The sequence below is a fragment of the Equus quagga genome, chromosome 10 (assembly GCF_021613505.1).
Source record: "Equus quagga isolate Etosha38 chromosome 10, UCLA_HA_Equagga_1.0, whole genome shotgun sequence".
Lineage (NCBI taxonomy): Eukaryota > Metazoa > Chordata > Mammalia > Perissodactyla > Equidae > Equus > Equus quagga.
The window spans coordinates 33,459,444-33,482,530 of record NC_060276.1 but is presented as its reverse complement, the minus strand read 5'-3'; the positions used below and the strand labels follow the sequence as shown (position 1 = coordinate 33,482,530).

The following is a 23,087-nucleotide window of genomic DNA, read 5'->3' as shown; positions in this document are numbered from 1 at the left end:
TGGGGCTCTCTTTAAATATGTTACTTTAATCTTCCTTATTTACTGTCATTACCTAGACTCCCCTTCCAGCTCTTGTCATCCCGCTTCTCTTCCATGATGGGAGTGCCAGTCAGGGTGGAAGAGTGGGAGAGCAAGCCTGATCCAGCATTGGAAATGGACATCAGAGACTTCGCTGGCCGCATGGATGACAGCTGCTCTGTCTTACTTGGCTCCTTCCGGGAACGCTGCTGGAGTACTTTGATCATGGCATCCTTCTCAATAATCTGGGCATGGAGGGTCTTGATCCTAGGAGTCAAAGACAAAGACCATATAAAGACCTTGCTGTTGCCTCCACGTCTGGTCTCACTGCCTACATGGACTTGAGCTTCCATTATCTTTTCAACTAAGGAGTGATCTAGTTATTTCTGAATTGTAAGACATTTTTAAGGCATTTTTAAAATGCCTGTCTGCACATCCAGGCAGATACAGCAGAATATCCAGGCATTGTTCCTTAAAAAGCCAAAGGAAAGTATCAGTGAAAAGAAAGGCTGTATATGAGAGAGTAAACCAATGTAGTGGGTGCCATAATGAACAATCTGAATCAATGGAAATCATGTATTCAATGAGAAGGTGAGAACTTCTGTGAATGGGCTACAATTTCAGCTAATAAGTCAATGATCATGAGTTTATAAGAGACACCAGGTACCCTATCTCCCAGTTTGAGTGGAGGTTCTTTTACCGAGCACTCTGCTGTACCACAGGGTTGAGGTACAGAAAGAATACCCCAGAATGCAAATGCAAACAGTTCAGTTCTGGCAGAGGGCAGATGGAAAGCAATTATCAAGAGCAATGGGGAAAGCAATGCTACTTGGAATTACACAGCTAGAGGGAACGATCAAGGTAAAGATCTTTGCACCTCAAATCCTAAGTAACAGGCTGGCAGGGGTGCAGGGGTAGGGGGAAGCTTCATTATCAGGTTTCCCAGTTGTGAATGAAGATGGTTGCCCTTCCTTACTGACCTATCTGGTCTTCATACCAACTTCTCAGATCCACTAGGGTGCAGATTGACATTTTACCTGCCCTCCATGTCAAGGCAACGCTTGTTTGCCATCAAAATTTCTTCCTCTTCCTTCTGGATGCGAGCTTCTAGAGCTGTATCATAGCTGGTATTAGGAGAGTGGCTGATGACTGTTGTGTCCCTGGGGAAAAAATGGCAGTGATGATGACGGGAGGGCAACAAAATCAATGAATCCTATTTCCCTCCTTAGTCAAAGGTATTGCTGGAAAGCCCTAAGCTGAAATTAAACTCAGTATGAATGTTTGGTTTCTTGGTGACTTTCTCATAAGAGCTTCCAAGATGGGAGGGTTCAGCTTTCAGAGCTAGAAGAGGTTATTGGCATGTACATAGCTACAAAAGTCAGTGAGGGATTCTATGAGAGGTGCACAGGCTTGCCTTCAAAACTAGACAGACATCCTTCCAAAACCTTCTGGCAGAGAGTCCCTTCAAGTTTTTAGACCATGGCCAGGCAACAAGGAGATATTTCTATTTCTACTTTATATTATTATTTATATTATCTATAAGATATTATATATTTCCACTTGATTCTCATGACAGTCATAAGAGGAAAAAGGCTAGACTTTAAAGGAAATCAGAGAATGTACTAAATAACTATTGCTACAGATGCATAACATTAACTACATCTGAGTGCTAGAAACAAACTATAGACATGTCGATAGTGAAGATCAGGTAGGGTGTGTGAGCTGAGTGAGAAGCAGGGCCTTTGAGTCGGTGCCACTTGATTCTTATCTAACCTACATCTGAAACATTCTGTTGCCAAATCAATGAGTCTTCTTCAACTAAGTGACTGTTCTCTTGCCAGAGTCCCTACTGCATGAGAGACCATCATGTTCCATCTGAAAGTGTCTCAGGCCATTAACTCAAAGACTAATTAATAAGGAGAAAAGTATGTGTGTGGGTGCGTGTGTGTGTGTGTGTGTGTGTGTGTGTGTGTGAGAGAGAGAGAGAGAGAGAGAGAGAAGGAGAGGATCTAGCCCATAAGCAAGGCTAATGTTTAAACAGCACAAGTCAAAGACATGTGGGAATCCTATATCCTCCTGATAAGTGACGTCATGTGTCTTTCTTTGGTCCATTTTGAACTAGTGGTAGAGAAAAGAGGAAACAGAATGAATAAAATGGATCTTATTCGAGTAATTTGGAGGAAAAGAAAAAGGGATTAGAAAGAATATTGATGTAATTATTTTGGTCTTAAAGGAAATCAGATGACAGGCCGAGAAAACAACAAACTGGCACTGCTTCATTATACTTTCTATGAGAATGAGGATCTGTGGGAGAACTTCAGGAATATTTTCTGCTAGCAGCTAGTTATGTTCTCTTAGCTTAGAGATTGTGACTTGTGCAGATGGGCGTGAAAGGGCAGGGAATGAAGAGGCAGAAAGTCATTATTAAAGTTGGGGAATTTGGGTGAGCTTCTGCAAAACCACTGTTCCCCTAAAGGCTTGCACCGTATATGCAAGGCTGAAACAACTTATTTGAATGGTGACAAGTTGGAGAACAAGAAAGGGAAGGACAATAGTTCTCATCATTTGCTAAATTCAAAATATTTTAGCATCTCAGAATTCCACACTTGTTCTACTGAAGTTCACGTGCTTATAGCCCTACTGGGAATGGCCCCTGTGTTCTGAAGTACCCAGAGGAAGTGGCATTGTATAGTGTTGAGAGCACAGGCTCTGACTAGACTGCACCAGGGTCAAGTCCCACTTTCCCAAGTACGCTGCCACTAACAAATTCTATGAGCTCAGAAAGTCAGTTCACTGCTCTCAGCCTCAGTCTCCTCATATGCAAAATGAAAACGATAATTGTAGCAATATCTCATGGGGTTTGGGGAAGATAAAATAAAAGTAGGCATGTAAAACATACAATGCCAGGTTCAGGTTCAACAAAGTTATCTCTCATTAAGAGAGAGAAGTATAGGTAGAAGGAGAATACAATACAAGAGAGCATGACTTGAAAGAATTCCAGCTCGTGGTATAATACTGGCGGCAAGTCCTGCAGTGCAGAGTTCCAATATGATGGCTGAGGCTTCAGAGCCAGGCCTCTCTAAAAAGTGCATGGTGTCTATGGACACTGGGGACTTGAGCGTGCGGTTTGTCACTGGGGGGGCCAGTGCTGGCTTACTGCCACTTTCATTGCATAAAAGACCATTTAGGGGACTCAGAGCCCTGCCAGCTAATTGATATGGACACTGTGAGCTCCTCAGGAATGGAGCCTGAAAATGTGGGGCACTTAGTGAATTCCTACAGAGCTGCCAGGAGGGCCTTCAACATCAATTTTCCTTCCAGAAGCCAATGGCTTAGGCAAAAGCAAGCAAAAACAGTGAAGGAGCAACTTGACCTAACTTCCAATTCTCTGAGGCTATCCTTAAGCACATCAGTAAATAGATGCTGGGCTTAAAAATACAACTTACAAACTCCAAACTGTATATTTCTGAATTTGACATCCTACATCTCAAATTCTTAAGTAAACAGTTTCTGGCAACTATCCCTCCAATCATCTTCTCTCTCCTTCCTTTCTCCGATGAAGTTATCCCCATCACATTACTTACATTGCTTTCTAGAACATCACCCATGACCTCCTAATTAAAACATCTAGTGGCCTTTTAAAGTTCAAGTCCATCTTTTCCTATTGGTAGCATCCTTTTGTTTATTTAATATGTGAACTGGACCATGAGTGGAACACTGTGTTTGAAGTTACTGGGAGGCTGGAGAGTGGATAAACATGGATAAGACAAGTCTCTGACTGCAGGAAACTTGGAAGGGGAGGCCAAAAAAAGTAAAGAATTAACTATTACAGAAATGAGTTTGAACATTATTCCAATAGGCAGTGAAAATTATTAGAGCTTTTCAAGGAGAATGGAATTATCTAAGCTGCGTTGTAGGAAGATAGCATTATCTCTTGCTGAAATGTGATGGACGGATTAGAGGAGTGATAGAGGACAGAATCAGCAGATGAGTCAGAAAAGTTACTGTAATAATCCCAGTAAGAAATATTGAAAGCATGAACTGGTGAAGTGGCAAGGGAAATTCAAACAGGTTATAGGAGGCAGAATTTCTAGAACGTGGAGACTATTTAAATATGAGCGTTAGGGAGAGGGAAGAATGAATGAGAACTTTGTTGTTTCTAATTCAAATTACTAGAAAAGATGGCACACCACTCATTTTCTGTGATAGGAAACCAATGAGAGATTTTTTGGGAAGATGTTATAGTGGGTTTTGATTTTAGTTACATTGGAGTTAAAGTGTCTTATGAATGGCCACATGAGAATATCCAACAAGTTGTTGAAAATTCTAACTTTAATCTTAGAGGTGGCAGAGTTACTATTTGAAGCTATAGTAGAGAGTAAGATCACTAAGACAGAATGCAGAATGAGAAGAAAGCTGAGGATGGAAACTGAGAAAGGCCTACAAATGAAGCACTGGGTATGGGGAATGCATATGACCAGCTTCTACCTTCGACTTTGCCTTTCTTCACTTCCTTCTTTCCCAGATTTACTTCGCCCCAAATAAAAAGGAAATATTGCACATTTGGAGAAAGATAACAACCTGATTTAGTAAATGCAAACTAATAAATTACATGGTTGATTGGATATGTTATCTTTTTATCCTTTTTCTGCTCTTCAGAAATAAATTCACTGTTTGTGAACTGAAACAAAAAATCTGCATTGCCAATCGCTTCCTCTGGGATTGAACTCCTACTTGGTAGTAATTTCCATCGTCTATATTAAGAATCTAGAGAGGAATCTCCAGGGACACAATAATATGGAGTTACAGTATAAGCCACATTATTGTGATTATTTAAAATATTTTTAAGCGACTAAAGAATAAGTCTCAAATACTAACTGTTGAACAGTTAATAATCCCTATTTCACCATCTTTGAAATCATCATATCTGGGTGGCAGCAGAGTATAGTGGTTAAGGTGTCAAAAATGTAGATTTAAATCCTGGTACTTCTGCCTCTTAGTAGCTGTGTGTCGCCATGCGCAAGTTAATTAACCTGTCTATGCCTCAGTTTCCTCATCTGTAGAATGCATAATAGTACTTCTCTCAAAGAACTATTGTGAGGACAAGCAATAATTATAAAGTGCTTAGGGGAGCACCTCATATACAAACACTACATATGATTTCTTGCCCTGACATCTTTCCCTTTGATAAGAGGTGCTTCATAGAATCAAAGTGCTGGAAGGGGTATAAATATGTCTTCTCACCTGAGAAAAGACAGTTGTCTATTCTTATCTTAAAAATCTGTATTTTATTATTCACAGTGACCAAACACTGGAAACAATCCAAATATCCATCATCAAGTGAATGGATAAACAACTGCAGTACATCCATACTATGAAACACTACTCAGCAACAAAAAGGAATAAACTATTGATACATGCATCAACTTGGATGAATCTCAAAATAATTATGCTGGGTGAAAGAATTCAAACAAAAAGAGTATATACTATATGACTCCTTTTATATGACATTCTTGAAAAGGCAAAATTATAATGACAAAAAGCAGATTAGTTGCCTGGGGTCAGGTGTGCAAGGAAGGGATCAAGTTAAAGGAGCACAAGGACACTTTAGAATGTGTCTTCCGTCTTGATAGTGGTGGTGGCTACGTTACTGTATACAATTACCAACATTCATCAAACCATACACCTAAAATAGGTGTTTTTTTAATATTCAAATAATACCTTAATTGAAAAAATTCTAAAACTACCAGTGATACCACCCAAGCAACATTTCCTAATTGTGCAAGCTGTTACTTACCTATGAGCTACTATGCTGGGACTACATTAATTTTCAGATACTGCAGAATACGGACAGTCCCCAACTTACAATGGTTCTACTTATGATTTTTTAATTTTACAATGGTGCAAAAGCATTCAGCAGAAACTGTACTTCGAACTTTGGAATTTGCTCTTTTCCTGGGCTAGCAACACGCAGTATGATACTCTCATGATGCTGGGCAGCGGCAGCAAGCCTCAGCTCCCAGTCAGCCCATGATCACGAGAGTAACAACCGATACACTGGCAACCTTTCTGTTGTTCACTTTCAATACAGTATTCAATAAATTACATGAGATATTCAACACTTTATTATAAAATAGGCTTTGTGTTGGATGATTTTGCCCAATTGTAGATTAATGTAAGTATTCTGAGCACATTTAAGGGAGGCCAGGCTAAGCTAGGATGTTCGGTAGGTTAGGTGTATGAAATGCATTTTCAACTTACAATATTTTCAAGCTATGATGGGTTTATCGGGACATAACCACATCATAAGTCAAGGAACATCTGCACACAGAAACCAAGTAGGCCGTTAAAATGTGGCATAAATGTGGCAGATTTAGGGATTTAAGTTATAGAGTCAGAAATCATTTCCTTCCTTCTTTCACTTTTTCCTTTCTCCTTCCTTCCTTTTTCTTTTCTTCTATTTCTTCCTTCTTCAATCAAATATATGTTGAGCACTTTGCATCTGCAGCCAATATCCTAGACACTTAAAAATTATTTTGGAAGAAAACAGAATATAAAGCTTTCACCAGAGAAAGGTGCCAAGAGCAGAGCCTTGGTCAATACCTACATTTAGGGTTGGGAGGAGGGAGAGTGAAACCCTTGGACAGAAAAAGAATGGCGAGAGATGTGGAAAGGAAAGGCAGAAGAGCCCACAGGTTCTGAAATAAAGTTTTCTGAATGTTACTTTCCAAATTTGAAATCTCATAAAGAAAGAAAGGAGAAGAAGGAAAACGATCTCTGTGGCAGAACAGAAGAAGCACTATCTTTGGAAATATAGTATAACCCTAGAAATAGAAGGGTCTGGAGGAGTTGCCTCGTCCAATTCTCTCATTTTACAAGAATTTGAATGCAATCTCTCAATCTCTCTTGTAGGCTGAATTAATAGGCGTGCAAAAGGTACACAGTCCACATCCAAATGTTTGCCTGAGGAATTATCATAATACGTTCCTAGTAGGTGGGAACTGGCTGTTTTTATCATATTAAATGATAAGCATGCACATTTTACTGAAAACAGTGATTACATGGAAACTTTCTACTTGGTGATTTAAAGGAATTCGATTCAAATTAAATCTACCTTATGGGAGTCAGCAGATTCTGGAAAGAAATCTATGTGAAAGGGAGTTCCCCCAATATTCAAAACTTCCCAGGGAGAAAGGAAGGGGAGTAGTTTCTTTATAGGAAGCCCCCAGTGACAACCCCCTAGCTTTTCTGCATTTTGACCTGGAGTATATTCTGAAGTCAGTTACAGCAGTAAACCTCCCAGCACCAAGAACCCTGGGTTTCCAACATTTTCTCACACTGCACATATTCATGAGCTTTATCTTTCTAAGTATCTGCCCAAAGAGGAGAAAATTATCCTGCATCTCCTTTTCAGTGTTCAGAGTTCCTGAATAACCTCTGAACAAGCACTGGGCACAGGTGTTTTCTTGGGAGCTAGCAGCTAAAATTACACTTAATTCTGCTTCTAATCTGCCTACAAACTTCTCAGCCGTCGTCTAGCAGAGCTGAGGTGTCTGTGTACTCTATTACTACACTAGCATGTACTACGCAAACCGTTCTCAGAAAACTGAGACAGGTAAGCTTAAGCCCACAAGGACATCAAAATCAAGGCACAGGCAGTTTCAACCTGCGTAAGGTTTATAGGCAATGTCTTGACAGGCAGAGCACGTTAGAGAAACATAAGATGTCTTCCTGAAGAATTGTGATGTGAGGAGGTTTACAAACCATCAGTCCAGCTCTTAAGCACTGACCTCCCTCTGATTTAGCATAAGAAAGACTCAAAAATAAATGTATCTACTGCCCCCTCCACACACACATCCCGGCCCAAAGTCTGGCAAGCACTTCTAGACTCTGTCGGCTCCCTGTGTTTAGGAGAATGTTAAAGGCAACACCGTGGTTTTTAATAACTTTCTGGATAGAGACCTATTTGGGTACAATATGCCATAGCCTGCCTTAGACACTCTACTCCAGACCAAGGCTCTGTCTGTATCTCCAACAACCTACGTCATCTCCTGATCTGAATTTAGTTTTTGTTGTTATTTTTTTCTTTCTTTCCCAACTGATGATTACGAACAGCAGTGAGACAGACAAACTGGACAAGAGCATTGTTTCCTTCAAAGACTAATGAACAATTTATATTGTGAAAAGGGGAACATATAAGAAAGCAAAAAATAAAAACTCCTCCTGTCCCTTTCTCCTCCTTACCAAATGGAATGTGACTGCTTACATGTGATGAACTCATGGACACAGAGAATGTGGCCTTCAAATATAGACCTTCTCAAAGGGCAGGGATGGATTCATGTTCAGCACAGCCTTTGGCATCCCTTGGATGAGCCAGAGCTATCAAATGGCAGCAGCCACTCCTGAGTGACATTTAGTTTCTGAGTGGCATTTCTCTGGAGAGGCTTTAACTCTAGACCTGGGGCTAAACAAAGAAAGCTACACATGTGGCTGAAAGAAATCTGTGACTCTGGCGAAGGAGGTGTGCAAATGTTCAGTTGATCTCCTCAGCAATGGTTCTGGCTCCTGAGGAAAGCCGAACTATGATTCCATTAAGTTCATAAGTAACTTAAATTTTCAAATCCCTGACCCCCTGTCCCCACAGTTACGCAGTCTCTGCATAACCAGATGAAAGAAAACATACTTAAGCAGAAACTTTGGGGAAAAAAACAGAACATTACAGAACACAAAACACTGGAACATCTATTAATCAGTCACCTTTCTGTTCTCCCCCCCAGCCCACGCCCTTCAAGCAGTGACTCGACCAGCCAGCTACTTACCTCTGAGCAGCTACAGTTGCAGCAGCATCCAGAGCAAAATGTCTCATCACATTCTCCTCCAAATATTTCTGCTCCCACTTAGTCATATCAGCTTCCAGGGCCAGGATCCTCTCCTCTTTCTCACGAAGAAGTTCCATCAGTGCAGCGGCACTGTATTCTGAAACGTTGGTGGGCTGAGAGTTGCCCTGGCGCTGTTGGGAGAGATGCCGAGACCCCTCAGGTTAGTGAGAGAAGAACCATGGTGGCCGAGTCCCATTTGAAGAGCCCCTATACTTGGAAAGGATTACTGCCCAAGCCGCCTCAGTTTGCATTCTGATTCAGAAGCAAGGAGAATTCAGATTTCCTCCTAAGGCCACAGGACTTTCTATCTTGGGCTCAAATATGAGACTCCCTTGATCAGGAAAGGAACTTGCCATATCAAATTGTCATGCTGCTCAGAAAGTGGATCAATGGTTTAAAAACCACTATCCCTGCCTGGCAGCACGGTACACAATAGAAACTGGAATTTAAAAAATCTAGGATTTGATTCCTACCTTGCCCCTAACTTACTGTATGTCCTTAAGTGAGTCATGCAACCTTTTCTGGGTCTTGATTTTCTCTCATCTAAGAATGAGGAGGAGTATGGCCAGATGATTCTAAAGACCATTTCCAATTCTAAAATGTCTAGTAGTCTATTTATATAGCATCTTCACTTCTTATAGGGTCTGCTGTTGCTAAGGTTCACATGAAAATAAAAGGTGCAAGATAAAAGGCATTAAAGATTTTCCTGGGTTAGGAAGCTGGCACTCTGGAGTAAGATCAAGTGGGGCAAAAAACCTAAAGATGAGCAAGAGTGTGGTTTTTGTCTTCATGTCAAACACCAACTGAAAAATAAGCAGTCAGGAATAATCTCACTGTCTTTGAGTTCTCCATACCTGCTGAATTCTGAGAGATTCCAGTTCTCTCTCCAGTCGTGTCCGAAGACGGTGCTCCAGCTGCTCACGTTTTTCACATGCTGCCTGGAGCTGTACAAGAGCCTGCTGCATCTTCTCCACCTTATCTACATACACCTGCTTCTTTTTCAGCTGAAAATTCAGGTTGGGAGAGTTGTGAGATGGAAGGAAAGAGAACATTAGGGTTAGTTATGCAGCCCTCAAATCCAGCCTCGTCTTTAGATCTCTTCCTGTCCAGCTCCAAAAAAAGAATGAATCGCGAGAAGGTCCTTCATGACGGACGAGTAGCAGGCTGCCTTGTACTTATGATACAGAGAATGCGGCGAGGGATAGGAATTAGGAATGCCTTTTTAATCCCTTTCTCCCTCCCCATCTCTGTGTTTTCCCCAAGTCTATTTCCATCAGTAGAGTCTGTCGTAGATGACAAGCTCTTAAGATTCCCATTTATGGATGTCCTCACCTCTGCTCTTCTTCACTATAAATTGGAACATTCTGGGGGAAGGTATATCTTATTTTAGTCATTACAATAGAGAAATGCTAAAAAATAAAAAGGAAGGCTCTCCAGGGAGAAAAGTTTAATTTGGCATGGAAAGGAAGCCTACCTGCCTTTAAATAGCTATCTCCTATCCGAGTGAGAGAAAAAAGGTGGTCAACTGCGGAAGGAACAAGGAAGCTAGAATTTTTTTTTTGAAGTCTACAGTCCTGGTAATTACACAACATAATCATCACTGCTCTCCTGGAAAGTTTCTGCTTCTCACAAGTGAAGCTGCCATGCATTAGTTCAAAAGTCTTTAGTTTCCTCATTGTCCAGTGCTGCCTCACTAGTTCTTCACTAGAAGAACACAAGTTATTTGCAATTTCTGCCTCACTCATAAGCCTGAGTTGATATCATTGGGCTGTATTCCCAATAAAAGTTGGTCCCCTCAACTTATATTCTGGGACCTTTAAAGATCCCTAAAGACTCAAACTAACGAATCAAATCTAAGACTAAATGAGTCAAACACAATTCTTCCTTTTTGTAAGCCTATGAGCCATATCCAAAAGAAAAGATAGAAGCAAGTTGGAACTGAAAATATGAGTTCTTTGTACCCTTGTAACTTACAAGCCAAATCCTGGCTCCATGGGAAAGAAGGAATGAGGAGGATTTCAGAGCTCTTTAAAGAAGGCACACATACCCTCAAACCTAAGAAGATAGGGGAAAGTTCAGCCTTCTCAACTTAGTAAATGAGCAGATTATACATTTCATAACATTTATGAGGTGTTGTTCTTGCTAATAAAATCAACCCATGGATTCTTTCTAAAGCAGAAATTTTTCTAAGCTGGTCACATCTGTCATTACCATTTTCATGGAAGCTGAGGGATACTTACACTATTAAGTATTAGGAATACTTTCACTATTAAGATTGAAATCTGAAAATATCACTGATAACCTGGTCAATAGGAAATTGAGGAATTCAGCTCAACTCTAACTTTTCAACAAATTCCCAAGCCCTTGAGCTAGCTATGTAGACAGTTGCTATATAAGAGGTTACCCATCCTATCAGCATTGCCTACACCTATTTAACTGAGGCCAAGCCAGCAGGACCAACCTGACTTCCCCATTGCAGAAACCAGGTAACTCCTTAATGGTAATGTGTCTAAGTCACTGCTTTCTAGAATGTCCAGACAGACAGCACTGGCATGTGCTGATGGGGAAACTCCCCTTGTCTTATAACTGCCCTCTTCCTAAATTAGAATTGTTGAACTTTCTCTAGGTGGAAGAAAATCTATGATATTTTCCTACCAGACCTGTGGCATGCTTCACCTAGGTGACTTGGAAAAGAAAACTTTTAAAATTTTTTGTATATTTTCTTGACATTTTCCTTCATTCCAAGGCCTACTTCAATCTAGCCTTGTAAACCAATTGAGGCAAGTTAAAAGCCTACATGTTTTTATCCATTATAACTTTTCCTTGAAAATAAACAAAAAAATCATCATTTTCCTTCTCTCAATAAGCTTAAACCTTTCTTTCCTGAGCTGCATGACTATCTGTAACAACACTGACTAGGGTAATCACGACCTTTGGTCATGGATGCCTCTGCCTTCCTATTTGCTAAGCTTTGAATAATCAGAGAGCAGGAAACATCCTCTATCCTTCACGTTTTGGGTTCTATAATCCCCACAACCCATTTAAAGTTGAATGCATTTATTTGTGAATCGTTCTGAAAACCCTAGGGGAGTAGTGCAATGTTAATGCAGAGAATGTTAACTATAATTACTGAGGCTTACAGCAGTTATACTTAAAGGCAATTAAAGTTAGATAGCATGCAGTTCTTTCCTTGATGGCAAAGTGTGCAAAGTAAGTTCAGAGAGCTGAGAACTAAGCAGTTCAAGGCCAGGTGGATTTCTCCATGCCCTAACTTTCTTCAGAAAGGAAACCTCAATATTGTAGCAAAAGTATCCCCAGCAATAGAAGTCACTGAGCCAACCCTCTGGAAGGGAAATGCAATAAGGGCCCAGGGAGTTTTCTGAGTTGGCTGAAAATAGGCATGCAGGTCAAGAAAAATCCTATTATGCTTTGCCACTGGGATGATTTTCCACAAGGTACGAGGACCACTTGCTGGCATAATTCTCCTACCTCCTTTAAAAGAAGAAAGAATACAGTTTACCCATAAACACCATGATCACTTAGTAAGTCCTTAATTCCTAGATAAATTTGGATAGAAAAGGACAACTTTTTCAGATGCAATCAACAAAGTCAGCTATCTACTAACTTACATACTGTTTTCTATATTTCATCTACATGTAGAAAGAACCAAGGGTCTATATGATTTGTTAACCCCTCTATTATCCTGAAATTTTTATGTTTCACTTTTACCTTCATCATGATAAATCCCCCTTTCTTTTCTGCCTTTCCTCTACAAACTTATCTCCTGTGCTAAGCTCCTTAAAAATGTTAGATCAGTAATTAGGACATCCTGGGTCCCCAAATTCACCTTCCAATGCCATCAGAAATGTCAGTAGTTCCTTCTTAGTTGAAGAGAGAGGCCATATAGTCAAATGGTTAAGGTCATGAGCTCTGGCCTCAGACTGCCCACAGTCCAAATCCTGGCTCTCCCACTCACTAGGTATGCAACCTTAGGCAAGCTACTTAATCTTCCTGAGCATCCATTTACTCATTCATCAATAACATGGAGATAACGTGATATACCTCTATAAGGATCAAATGAGATAACACGTAAGTGCTTAGCAGAATGGTACAAAAAGTACTAAGGTTGCTTTTCTTTTTCAAAGAAAAAGTTAATGCCAAGTCATGCATGCTCTAAATCTCTCAACTTTGAACACTCACTCCAGATAGCCTTGACATGGGTCTCATTCTCTCAGTAACTTTAATTATCACATCATTGTCTAATTAAGATATTAAAAACACAGCCATTTTTCCCCAGGAAGACATATAACACGAGGCCTGAAACGCTTCACGCAGTAGAGTATAGATATCTTTATAGGGAAAAGCCATTCATCAGAGATACAAACAGAAGCAAGCACTGAGTAGTGCAAAGACACTAGTCTCTCAAAATGACATGATGTGGGGGGCACCTCCAATTTACGAGAATGAAATACTTCACCTATGGTCGAAGGCACTGTTTAATTAAAGACCCTTAGACAGAGTTCATCTAAACACAAACACACACAAACACACATACACATCAGAAATTTCTATTTGACAGCAAAATAAAAGGTAAAGAAATAAGGTGGCAATCCTAGCACTGCTCTTAATGGTAACTTGCTTCCCTGTTCTCAGCCTCAGAGTCCCCACTTGTAAAAAATGAGGGGAGTTTCAGGAGTCAGCAAACCAAAATGGTCAGCAGCAGGCAAAATCCCACCATGCCCATTTATTTACATCTTGGCTATGGCTGTCTTCCTGCTATAAGGGCAGAGTTGAATAGTTGCCATTGCAAAAGAAACTGCATAGTCCACAAAACTGAAAATATTTACTATCCGGTCCTTTAGAGATAAAGTGCCAGCTGCTGGAGTGATTTTCTTTTTTTTTTTTTTTAATGTATCTCTTTTTTTTTTGAGGAAGATTAGCCCTGAGCTAACTACTGCCAATCCTCCTCTTTTTGCTGAGGAAGACTGGTCCTGAGCTAACATCCATGCCCATCTTCCTCTACTTTATATGTGGGACGCCTACCACAGCATGGCGTTTGCCAAGCGGTGCCATGTCCACACCCGGGATCCAAACCGGAGAACCCCAGGCTGCCGAGAAGCAGAATGTGTGAACTTAACTGCTGCGCCAGTGGGCTAGCCCCTGGAGTGATTTTCAAATTGTGTTCCAGAGTCCTAGTGTTAGGTGGAGTGCTTCACAGGCCACTATGGTGAAGTTGTATCAAATTCACACAAATTGTACAAAGTTGTATGGGTGAGTTGTATCAAATGGTTCCTCTTTTATGTACGCTATATATTTGGGTTCTGCAGTAAACTTCATTTCCAAAAGAATCGCCACATCTTGTGTGTGTGTGTGTGTGTGTGTGTGTGTGTTGTCTGTCTTCCCTATATATGTTCTTGTGTGTTGTCTGTCTTCCCTAGAGAACGTGCCTCTCACCTTACCCCGCTCTATCATCTTTTCACACTTGACATTTCAGCTCGGTTAAAAAACGTAATGTTCCTGAAAACCCCATGGTGTTTTACCCCTCATTGCCTTTGGATACAATACTCTCTCTCTTAGGAATGTCCTGCCCACTATGTTTTAAGAAGTTAGAAAAAAACAACAACACTGGGCTAGACAGATGATCTCAGAAGATCTCTAATAGTCTTTTAATTCACAAATATTTTATAAATCTAAGATTCTCCTTTCCACCTTCAACAATGACCAATCACTAAGAGGGCTAGGCATAATGGGATCTCACAATTCTGTATAGGTACATTTGTGGTGGTAAAAACAAAATAAAAGTGCTGCCTTAGTTTGTGTGTATGTACATGTAAGAGACAGAACATATAATGTGTGTACCCTCCATAGGATCCTAGATGAATTATTTTGCTATGTCTTCAGTGTTCAAGGAAGTGAAAGTTCACTGGAAAAGTTCCCAAAGCCAAGTAGTGGCTTGGGTCTAGAGACCAGGACCCATGGGCCCCTAGAAGCCAGAAGCAGCAGCCAGGTAAATCCATCATTTAAACCACATTCCCCCTGGATAGTCAGTGAATGGAGGAAATCATTGCATTCATTCAAGTTTTCTTACCAAATGCCAATTTGCAAAAACTTGTCAAAGCTCTCCTAATTTTATGTCGTCCTAATGCAGTTCCTTAAATCACTCTTACTTTCTGTCTTGATCCTTTAGATCCACCTTCCCTCCTACCCCCACCCCCACCTCCTGCTGTACTCCAAAGGTCCAATCTATGGTAGTTTACTTTTCAGTCTCTATACCAACAGTTCTTAACTGAGGGTGATTTCCCCCCCAAGAAACATTTAGTACTGTGTGGAGACATTTTCAATTTTTACAGCTGAGGGTAGGTTGCTACTGGCATCACATAGGTAGAAGCCAGGAATACTGCTAAACATCCCACAGTATACAGGACAGCCCCCTCCACAACCACCACCAATGAATTGTCCAGCCCCAAATGTCAGTAATGCTGAGGGTGAGAAACCTTGCTCTATGTTTCAACACTACTGGAGATCTCCTTCATGCCACACTTTCAACAGCTGCTTATATTCATATGTTAATGCTATCATGCTCTCTTTAGTCACAGACCTCTAGGTGAGTACAAGATTTCTCACTCTGACATTTAACATGCCCGGGACTGCCTTCATCCTTCCCTAAAATGCTATCCTCTTAATGGCTTAGTCATCATCATCACTTATCCTGTTTTTTCAGTCTTCAAATATTGAAATTATTGTTCTTCCCTCTTTCCTTTGTCCACTATATCCAATCTATCACTATGTCTTAACTCTAACATCTCTAATATTCATTCATTTCCTTATATTTTCATAACCTCCATACTTTAAGTCCTTATTTCACAACTAAATTATTATAATAATAACCTAAAAGATCTCTTTACCTTCAGTTGCCCTCTCTCATCTGCACACAAGCATGTGCATCCACACGGACAGACACACACACACACACTCAATCAGTCCACCCTACATACAGTTGCTATAACAGACTTCCTCACATAGTACATTATGGTGCTGCTTTATTTAAGAACAAAAGCAGTCTAGTGCTAGCATATCCATTCAGCTGGTATAGATTAGGTACCTACTATAGCCAAGGCAATGTTACACTTCCTCTTTCACTTCTTTACACCAGAGCTCCTTTCTCTCATTCATATCTCAAACCACTTGATGCTTTTCAATTCCATGCCCCCATCTATTGTCACACTGTCTCCTGTCCAGCCTAGATATGGCTTTTAAAAGTGCCCTTATTGGGGCCAGCCCCATGGTATAGTGGTTAAGTCCAGTGCACTCCACTTCAGTGGTTCACGTTCGCAGGTTTGGATCTCAGACGCAGACCTACACCACTTGTCAAGCCATGCTGTGGCTGTGACCCACATACAAAGTAGAGGAAGACTGGCACATATGTTTCTTCAGGGCTAATCTCCCTCAAACAAAACAGAGGAAGATTGGCAAGAGTTGTTATCTCAAAGCGAATCTTCCTCACCAAAATAGACAGTGCCATTATCAATGTTCTTAGGCTCATACTGCCTTAAAATTCTACCAGGCCTACTACACAAATGACCAACCTTTGTTTTTAGTCTGAGCATATCTTTATCCCTCCTCACCATATCACTAAATTCTCCAGGAGTTCTTCCTTGAATAATCTTACCTGACCCTGGTTCCTGCTTTTATCTACAGCCTCTCATAAAGTATACTTTATTAGCAGTCATGTGCAGATTCATCGATTCATTCATTCACTCATTCAACAGATATTTACCTAATGCTTATCATGTGCCAGGCCCTATTCTACATTTGAGTGCAGTAGTGATGCAATGGGAAGCAAGAGAAAGCCCCTGCCCCATTGGAGGGCAGTATCCCATAAGCCACTTAAGGGCAGGGTCCTTCTATTTTCCTTCATACCTCTCTTAGGTTCTAGTTCTGGTTCATTGTTCACTACATTGTTGGTGACCATCCATATTAAATAACTGTCAAATACAAGAATAAAAATGACACAGCATAGCTTAGCTATAACATTGCAAATATATAAACAATAAACACACACATTCATAAATGTATTTGCTTGGTGAGTCAAGAAAAGGATTTCAAATCATCCCTATTAAGAGAGAAGTTTTTAAAGGGGAATCATAAAATTGGGAGAAAGAAAAGCAGGCAGGCCACCTATTGAAGAATAGGGCAAATACTCTTCAGCTCCATCAGTCATATTTTTCCATTGCACTTCTGCAATGATTTGAACCCGTTCCCAAGCATTTGGCAGATTTCTTAACCCCCTTCTGACTCAGGAAAACCTGATCCCTGCAAATGAATACCACGTGATGGCATCTCTTCCCTCCTTCCAACAACTGTGGATGTCTTTCAAATTTATTTTTTAAAGGATGGCTATATACAAAATTACTTCTAGGGCCCCTAAAGTTACCCATTTGTCTTGGCCATTTGCAAGGAAGTGATTTAATCATTAACCTCCATTTAATCACTGGTGGACAAAGCACAGGGTGGGATATTTTGGAATTAAGAGATCTGGGTTTTCTCCTAGATTTATCACTAACTGTATAATCTGCGCTTTAATTTCCTCATCTGTTGAAAGAGGACAAAACTTGCAAGGTTCATAGTAGAGATATAATATATTTCTAAATATTTTCAAAAGGTTAAAAAATACATTGAGGAGGTAGGGATAATATGTGGAACACAGAGGGTTTTTAGGGCAGTGAAAATATGCTGTATGATACCATAATGATGGATACATGTCATCATACACTGGCCCAAACCCACAGAATGTACAACACCAAGAGTGAACCCTAATGCAAACTATGGGCTTTGAGTGATAAGGATGTGTCACTGAAGGTTCATCAACTGTAACAAATATACTCCTCTGGTGAAAGATGTTAATAGTGAGGGAGGCTGTGCATGTACAGGAACGGGGGTATATGGGAAATCTCTGTACCTTACCCTCAATTTTGCTGTGAACATTAAACTGTGAAATAAATCTTAATAAATAATAAAAAATGTGCAGATGGATAGGTAGAGGAGGTGGACTATTATTGCTAGCTGGATGAACATCAACATATACACACACTCCATTGGCTAAAGGACATTGAAACTAATAATACAAAACTAAGTACAATACTACAGAGGACATCCTTCATTATGTCTGATTTTCTTCTTCCCTTCTATTTCTCCCAACTCCAAACACTCACTGTGTCAGAATGTCACAATTGAAGTGTACTTTCTTTGCTCCCCTCCTTTATACAGCTAGTTATATGTAGCTCCATGAGCTTTCGGTGACTTCCATTTGATTTGATTCAGCCTTACCCAGGAGCGCCTGGCTCCAAGTAAGAGTTCCCTCTGAAGCAATTTGGTAATACTACCCTGGTATTAGCAAGCTGCCTCTGTTCATTGCCAAGAGACTGTGATCCACTGGTAGATATTAAAAGAATTGAAGAGTAGAAACCACCTCTAGAAACTTGCTACCAAGGGAATGGAGTTCATTCTGTTAAGGAGACTAAAGAAAACTACACAAGGTTTCCAACTTAGGAATTTAAAGAAGGCAAAATCATAGGAAAAACTGAGATAATCAAGTTCCGAGAGGTCACTCCATCTCTCTTTGGGATGGGGACATAATATCTTAACATACTGGATGGAGCAACACTTACTTCAATGAAAATACACTGTCATGAATATGAAAAATGTCATCCTTAGATGAAATGTCTTTCAAATATGTCAACAACTCATTAACAGAATACTCTGGAAGACTCTTAGGTGAATATGTACTTTATGTGAATTCCTATTAACACTCTAAATGTACACATAATTCACATGCTCAGATCTCCCATCAACATTTATAATCCATCATAACTATTTTGTGAGTTTTATCTATACAAACAAAATTCTATTGTTTGAAGATTATTTTGAACTAGACATATAAATGTCTATGCCCAGGACATCTTCCTCTAATACTGGGAAAAGAAGAGACTAGTTACGATAACGTGTGAATAAGTGTGATAGCAGAAAATTATACATCTCTAAAACCAAAAATACAAATCAAATAAGTGTCAAGGGATCCATAAATAAGAGAAAATATCAGCCATGAAGAATAATGGTGGAAATGGAGTGAGACAATATGAATTTAGTTTTGTATAATTGAGTGTAATGGCAAGATGATTCTGAAAAATGTATTGCCACCAAGAGTTATCACTGTAATGTCTAAATCATCACCAGCCATTGCAGTTCAGAAAAAGTAACACTTGGGCTCCTTTTGCCTGAATCTCTGCGGCTGTCATTATAGCCTAAAGCCAAAGAACAAGGCTTGCTGGCTCTTTCTGCCAGCCCTCCCACATTTCACTCTGTCCCTTCCTGTACATTCTGCTCAGTAAGCAGCCCACCCACAGCATCTTCCCTCTTTGATCTTGCCAGGGCTTTTTTCCCACCATCCCTGAAACAATTACCCAAGCAGTGGTTCAGCTCTGGATCGTCATAAGACAGTAGCCAGCCAGAGGCCTAGGCTGTCTTGAGTCTTGTGAGTGGATACGCCAGGCATCTGTTGAAACTCTCCAGTGAGGTCAAATTAGTGGGGGGCAGGGAGAGGTCTCATTAAATGGGAGAACACCACGGTGGCTGTAGGACACTGAGTTCTTTTGACTTGAAGTTTAATGAGCCTCCACTTCAATAGGACCTACGTGTCCCGAAAGATAAGGGCAAGGATGGAAAGGCACTATTTACCTCAGCTGGCTGCCTGCTGCATAGGCTGCAGATTGGCAGCAAGACCTGGATCATAGCGACTCACCAAAAACACAGATCTGCTCTTTAGTTAGAGTGCTATCCCCTTCCTAGCAAGATACCTCCCTCAATGGCAGCAGAGCAGGGTCCGTGAGAGAACATCTGCCAAACTTGGAAGAGGAAGGAAGTTGTGATTGCAGGAGAAAGTTCTCTCTAAGCCTGAGGTACCATTTCTATGTAGAGCGTACAGCAGAGTGAATGTAGACTATCACAGGCAAGAGACTTAATGGGATTAGAAAGATAGAATGGATTTCAGGAAAAGCATCTAGATGAACACTTTGTAGAGAAAGACATAAATCCATGAATGGGTCCTCAGACCATTAAAGTAATCATAATCTTTCCCTGACCACATTTTTTAATTGAGATATAATATTACCTTAATTTCAGGTGCACAACATAATGATTCAAAATATGTATCAACCTGACTATCCTGATGCAACGAAAAATAGTTACTTGAGCAACCTTGCACTTAATAGGCTGAGAAAATACTCCCTAGACAAAAGGCTTAATTGGGGAAAGTTTCCCTCATTCTCATTTGCTAAGTAGACTAGAGAGGTTTTCCCTGGAAGAACCTCTAAGGAAAATTCATGGTGCCACTTATAAGCCATAACTAAATTATCTATTCATACGAGACATAAGCAGGTCATCTATCATATCGCTCTACCTTCAAACATGACCTTATTTGAGCCATCCCCAACAGAGAGAGGGATACAGTTTCTATTCATGAATAACCTTCTTGATTTAGAAAAGTTCACTAATTTTGTGAAGGAATCACAATGAAGACTCCTTACTATTTTAGTTCCAGAGCTACCTATTCATCTTAAATATCTCCCTAATGTTCCATACTTAAAAAGTTTACCACAGAAAGAATGAGGCCTAACGAGGGTTGAGTCACAGCAGAAAAGCAAAACTTCAATTATCAATTCCTGTATTTGAGGATAAGGGAAAGGAATGTTTTCCTTTAAATATTGTAGAGGAGATAAGACAAACACCACTCAGGAGCAAACCTAGCTCTGAGAGGCTGTTAAAACAAAAAGGAAAATAAGAATCAGTGGATTTTCCCTGAGATGTAGGTTCAAGCCTCTATATGTGCTAGAAATGATCTTGCTTGAGAGCCTGGAAGAAACTGCATGGCCTCTGCCTTTGTGATTGCACTGCGTAGAAGGCTCCCAGCCTGTTCTTCCCGTCAAATGTTCCACCTCCTTTAGGAACAGCAGCTCAGAATTTTCCAACAACCAGACTCCATGCAAAAGTACAAGTTGAATGAGGACTAAGAAATTAACAATAATTGATGAGCTCCTTTGAGATATCTGGCCCCTGGATGCCATCATTCAATCCTAGTCCAATATATAGAATTTCTTTAATTATAAATCAATGTATTTGGGGGCAGGGCCCTGGAAAACGACTAAAAGTCTCTGGAACAAATGCCCAGAAAAGCCTCAGAAGTCTGAAGCCAGAAATATATTTCAGGCAACTGTTTCAGTGAGGGCTGCCCAGTGGGAACTACAGAGTAACATCCTCTCCACACATGTATATTATTTTCATGATTAACAACCAGTTACCACTGAGCCCTCAGACACTGCAAACCAAGATGGTTGCAGTCTTTGTCCCCATTTATCTCCAACTGGATGAGCACGCTTCCTGGAGGGGCAGCGGGGTGTATATACACCCCAATCTCAAAGGAGTCTGGACAAGCTCCTCATAGTCTGTTGAAAAAGAGGGGCCCAAAGGGTAAGGCAATTTTTTTTAAATTAAAAGATGCAGAGGTTACTAAATCTGAACAAGCGCCCACATTTTCTTTTTGGGAGTGGAACCAAAGGATGATTCAGACAGGGAGACAGGCAGCAGGGTCTAGGGAATGAAGAGTCATGAGATTCCAGTTTTATTCCTGGCTCTCTCCAAGACTTGCCATGTGACTACCAGCAAGCTACTTCTTCTTAGTGGGTCTCTCAGTTCTCCCTTCTCTAAAAAAATACAGTCTTACCCTTGTCCCGTCATTTATTCTGTGATTTCCTCACAAAAAGGGAAAGGATGGGAATATATGAAGTATAGCAAAAGGCCAAAGGGCATGCTAAGCTCCTTAGACCTGGACACCAGGCATATACAAGTATTCCTCACTTTCAATAAAGCAGCTTAGCAGTATTTCTGATGTAGGCAACTGATGAAGCAGGACGTTTACCTAATCTTATACAACCTGAAGTTGAACAATTAAGCAATTCAGGTTAAAAAGACATCATAGGTTAGATGGCGCTACCCACCAGAAAATTATGAAACCACAATCCAGCTCCAACAAGCATTTGTTTTTTTTAGCAAGATTAGCCCTAAGCTGACATCTGCCAATCCTCCTCTTTTTGCTGAGGAAGACTGGCCCTGAGCTAACATCCATGCCCATCTTCCTCTACTTTATATGTGGGATGCCTGCCACAGCATAGCTTAATAAGTGGTGCGTAGGTCCACACTCGGGATCCAAACTGGCAAACCCCAGGCTGCCAAAGCGGAATGTGTGAACTTAACTGCTGCACCACCGGGCCGGCCCCTCAACAAGCATTTTAATACTCAAAAAAGAAAGTAAAGGTTATCTGTAAGTCAGGAGATGTCTAGGAACTGCAACCATTCTTACTGAGGGAGAGGAGGCAGGCAGTGAACGAAGGTAGGAAAGATACCTAGCGTATAATAGCCACCATGCTGAGGGCTTGGTCACTAAACGCTTTTTTTTTGCCTTAAGTTCATAAAGCTTTCAACTTGTTATAATGGAATCTACTTTTTCTCTTAAAACAATTCAAATTTTAGAACAGAGAAGGCAGTGAGATGTGAAATTTTCTTTACCAAGTTACAGTTTAGCATCCATTTTTGCTGGAACATATCCAGTCCCTGAAGTGCAAAATGTCTAAGAGTTAGTAATACTCCAATACAGTAGTCTCTCCTTATCCAGTTTCACTTTCTGTGGTTTCAGTTACCCACAGTCAACCACGGTCCAAAAATATTAAATGGAAAATTCCAGAAGTAAACAATTCATAAGTCTTAAATTGCGTGCTGTTCTGAGAAGCATGATGAAATCTCCCACCATCCCACTCCATCTTGCCTGGGATGTGAATCATCCCTTTGTCCGGGGTATCCACACTGAATAGACTACCTGCCCATTAGTCACTTCGTAGCCATCTTAGCTATCAGATCAACTGTCATGGTATTGACTGCTTGTGTTCAAGTAACCCTTATTTTACTTAATAATGACCCCAGAGCACAAGAGTAGTTATGCTGGCAATTTGGATACACCAAAGACAAGCCATAAAGCGCTTCCTTGAAGTGAAAGGCGAAAGTTCTTTTAAGAAAAGTTCTTTTAAGGAAAGAAAAAAATTGTATGTCGCAATTGCTATGATCTACAGTAAGAATGAATCTTCT

The 23,087-nt window shown here is 40.4% G+C and overlaps 1 protein-coding gene across 4 annotated transcripts in view; it reads right to left on the bottom strand.

Annotated features, from left to right (window-relative positions):
* The window catches only part of AMOT (angiomotin), a 59,545-nt gene that overhangs the window by 3,632 nt on the left and 32,826 nt on the right, over window positions 1-23,087 (bottom strand). For all 4 annotated transcript variants that reach the window (XM_046673838.1, XM_046673840.1, XM_046673842.1 and 1 more), the window contains 4 exons: window positions 9,752-9,901; window positions 8,838-9,028; window positions 1,056-1,178; window positions 53-285 (listed from right to left, as the gene is read on the bottom strand). In XM_046673838.1, coding sequence (XP_046529794.1) covers window positions 53-285; window positions 1,056-1,178; window positions 8,838-9,028; window positions 9,752-9,901 — 697 coding nt within the window. The remainder of the gene's footprint in view (window positions 1-52; window positions 286-1,055; window positions 1,179-8,837; window positions 9,029-9,751; window positions 9,902-23,087) is intronic.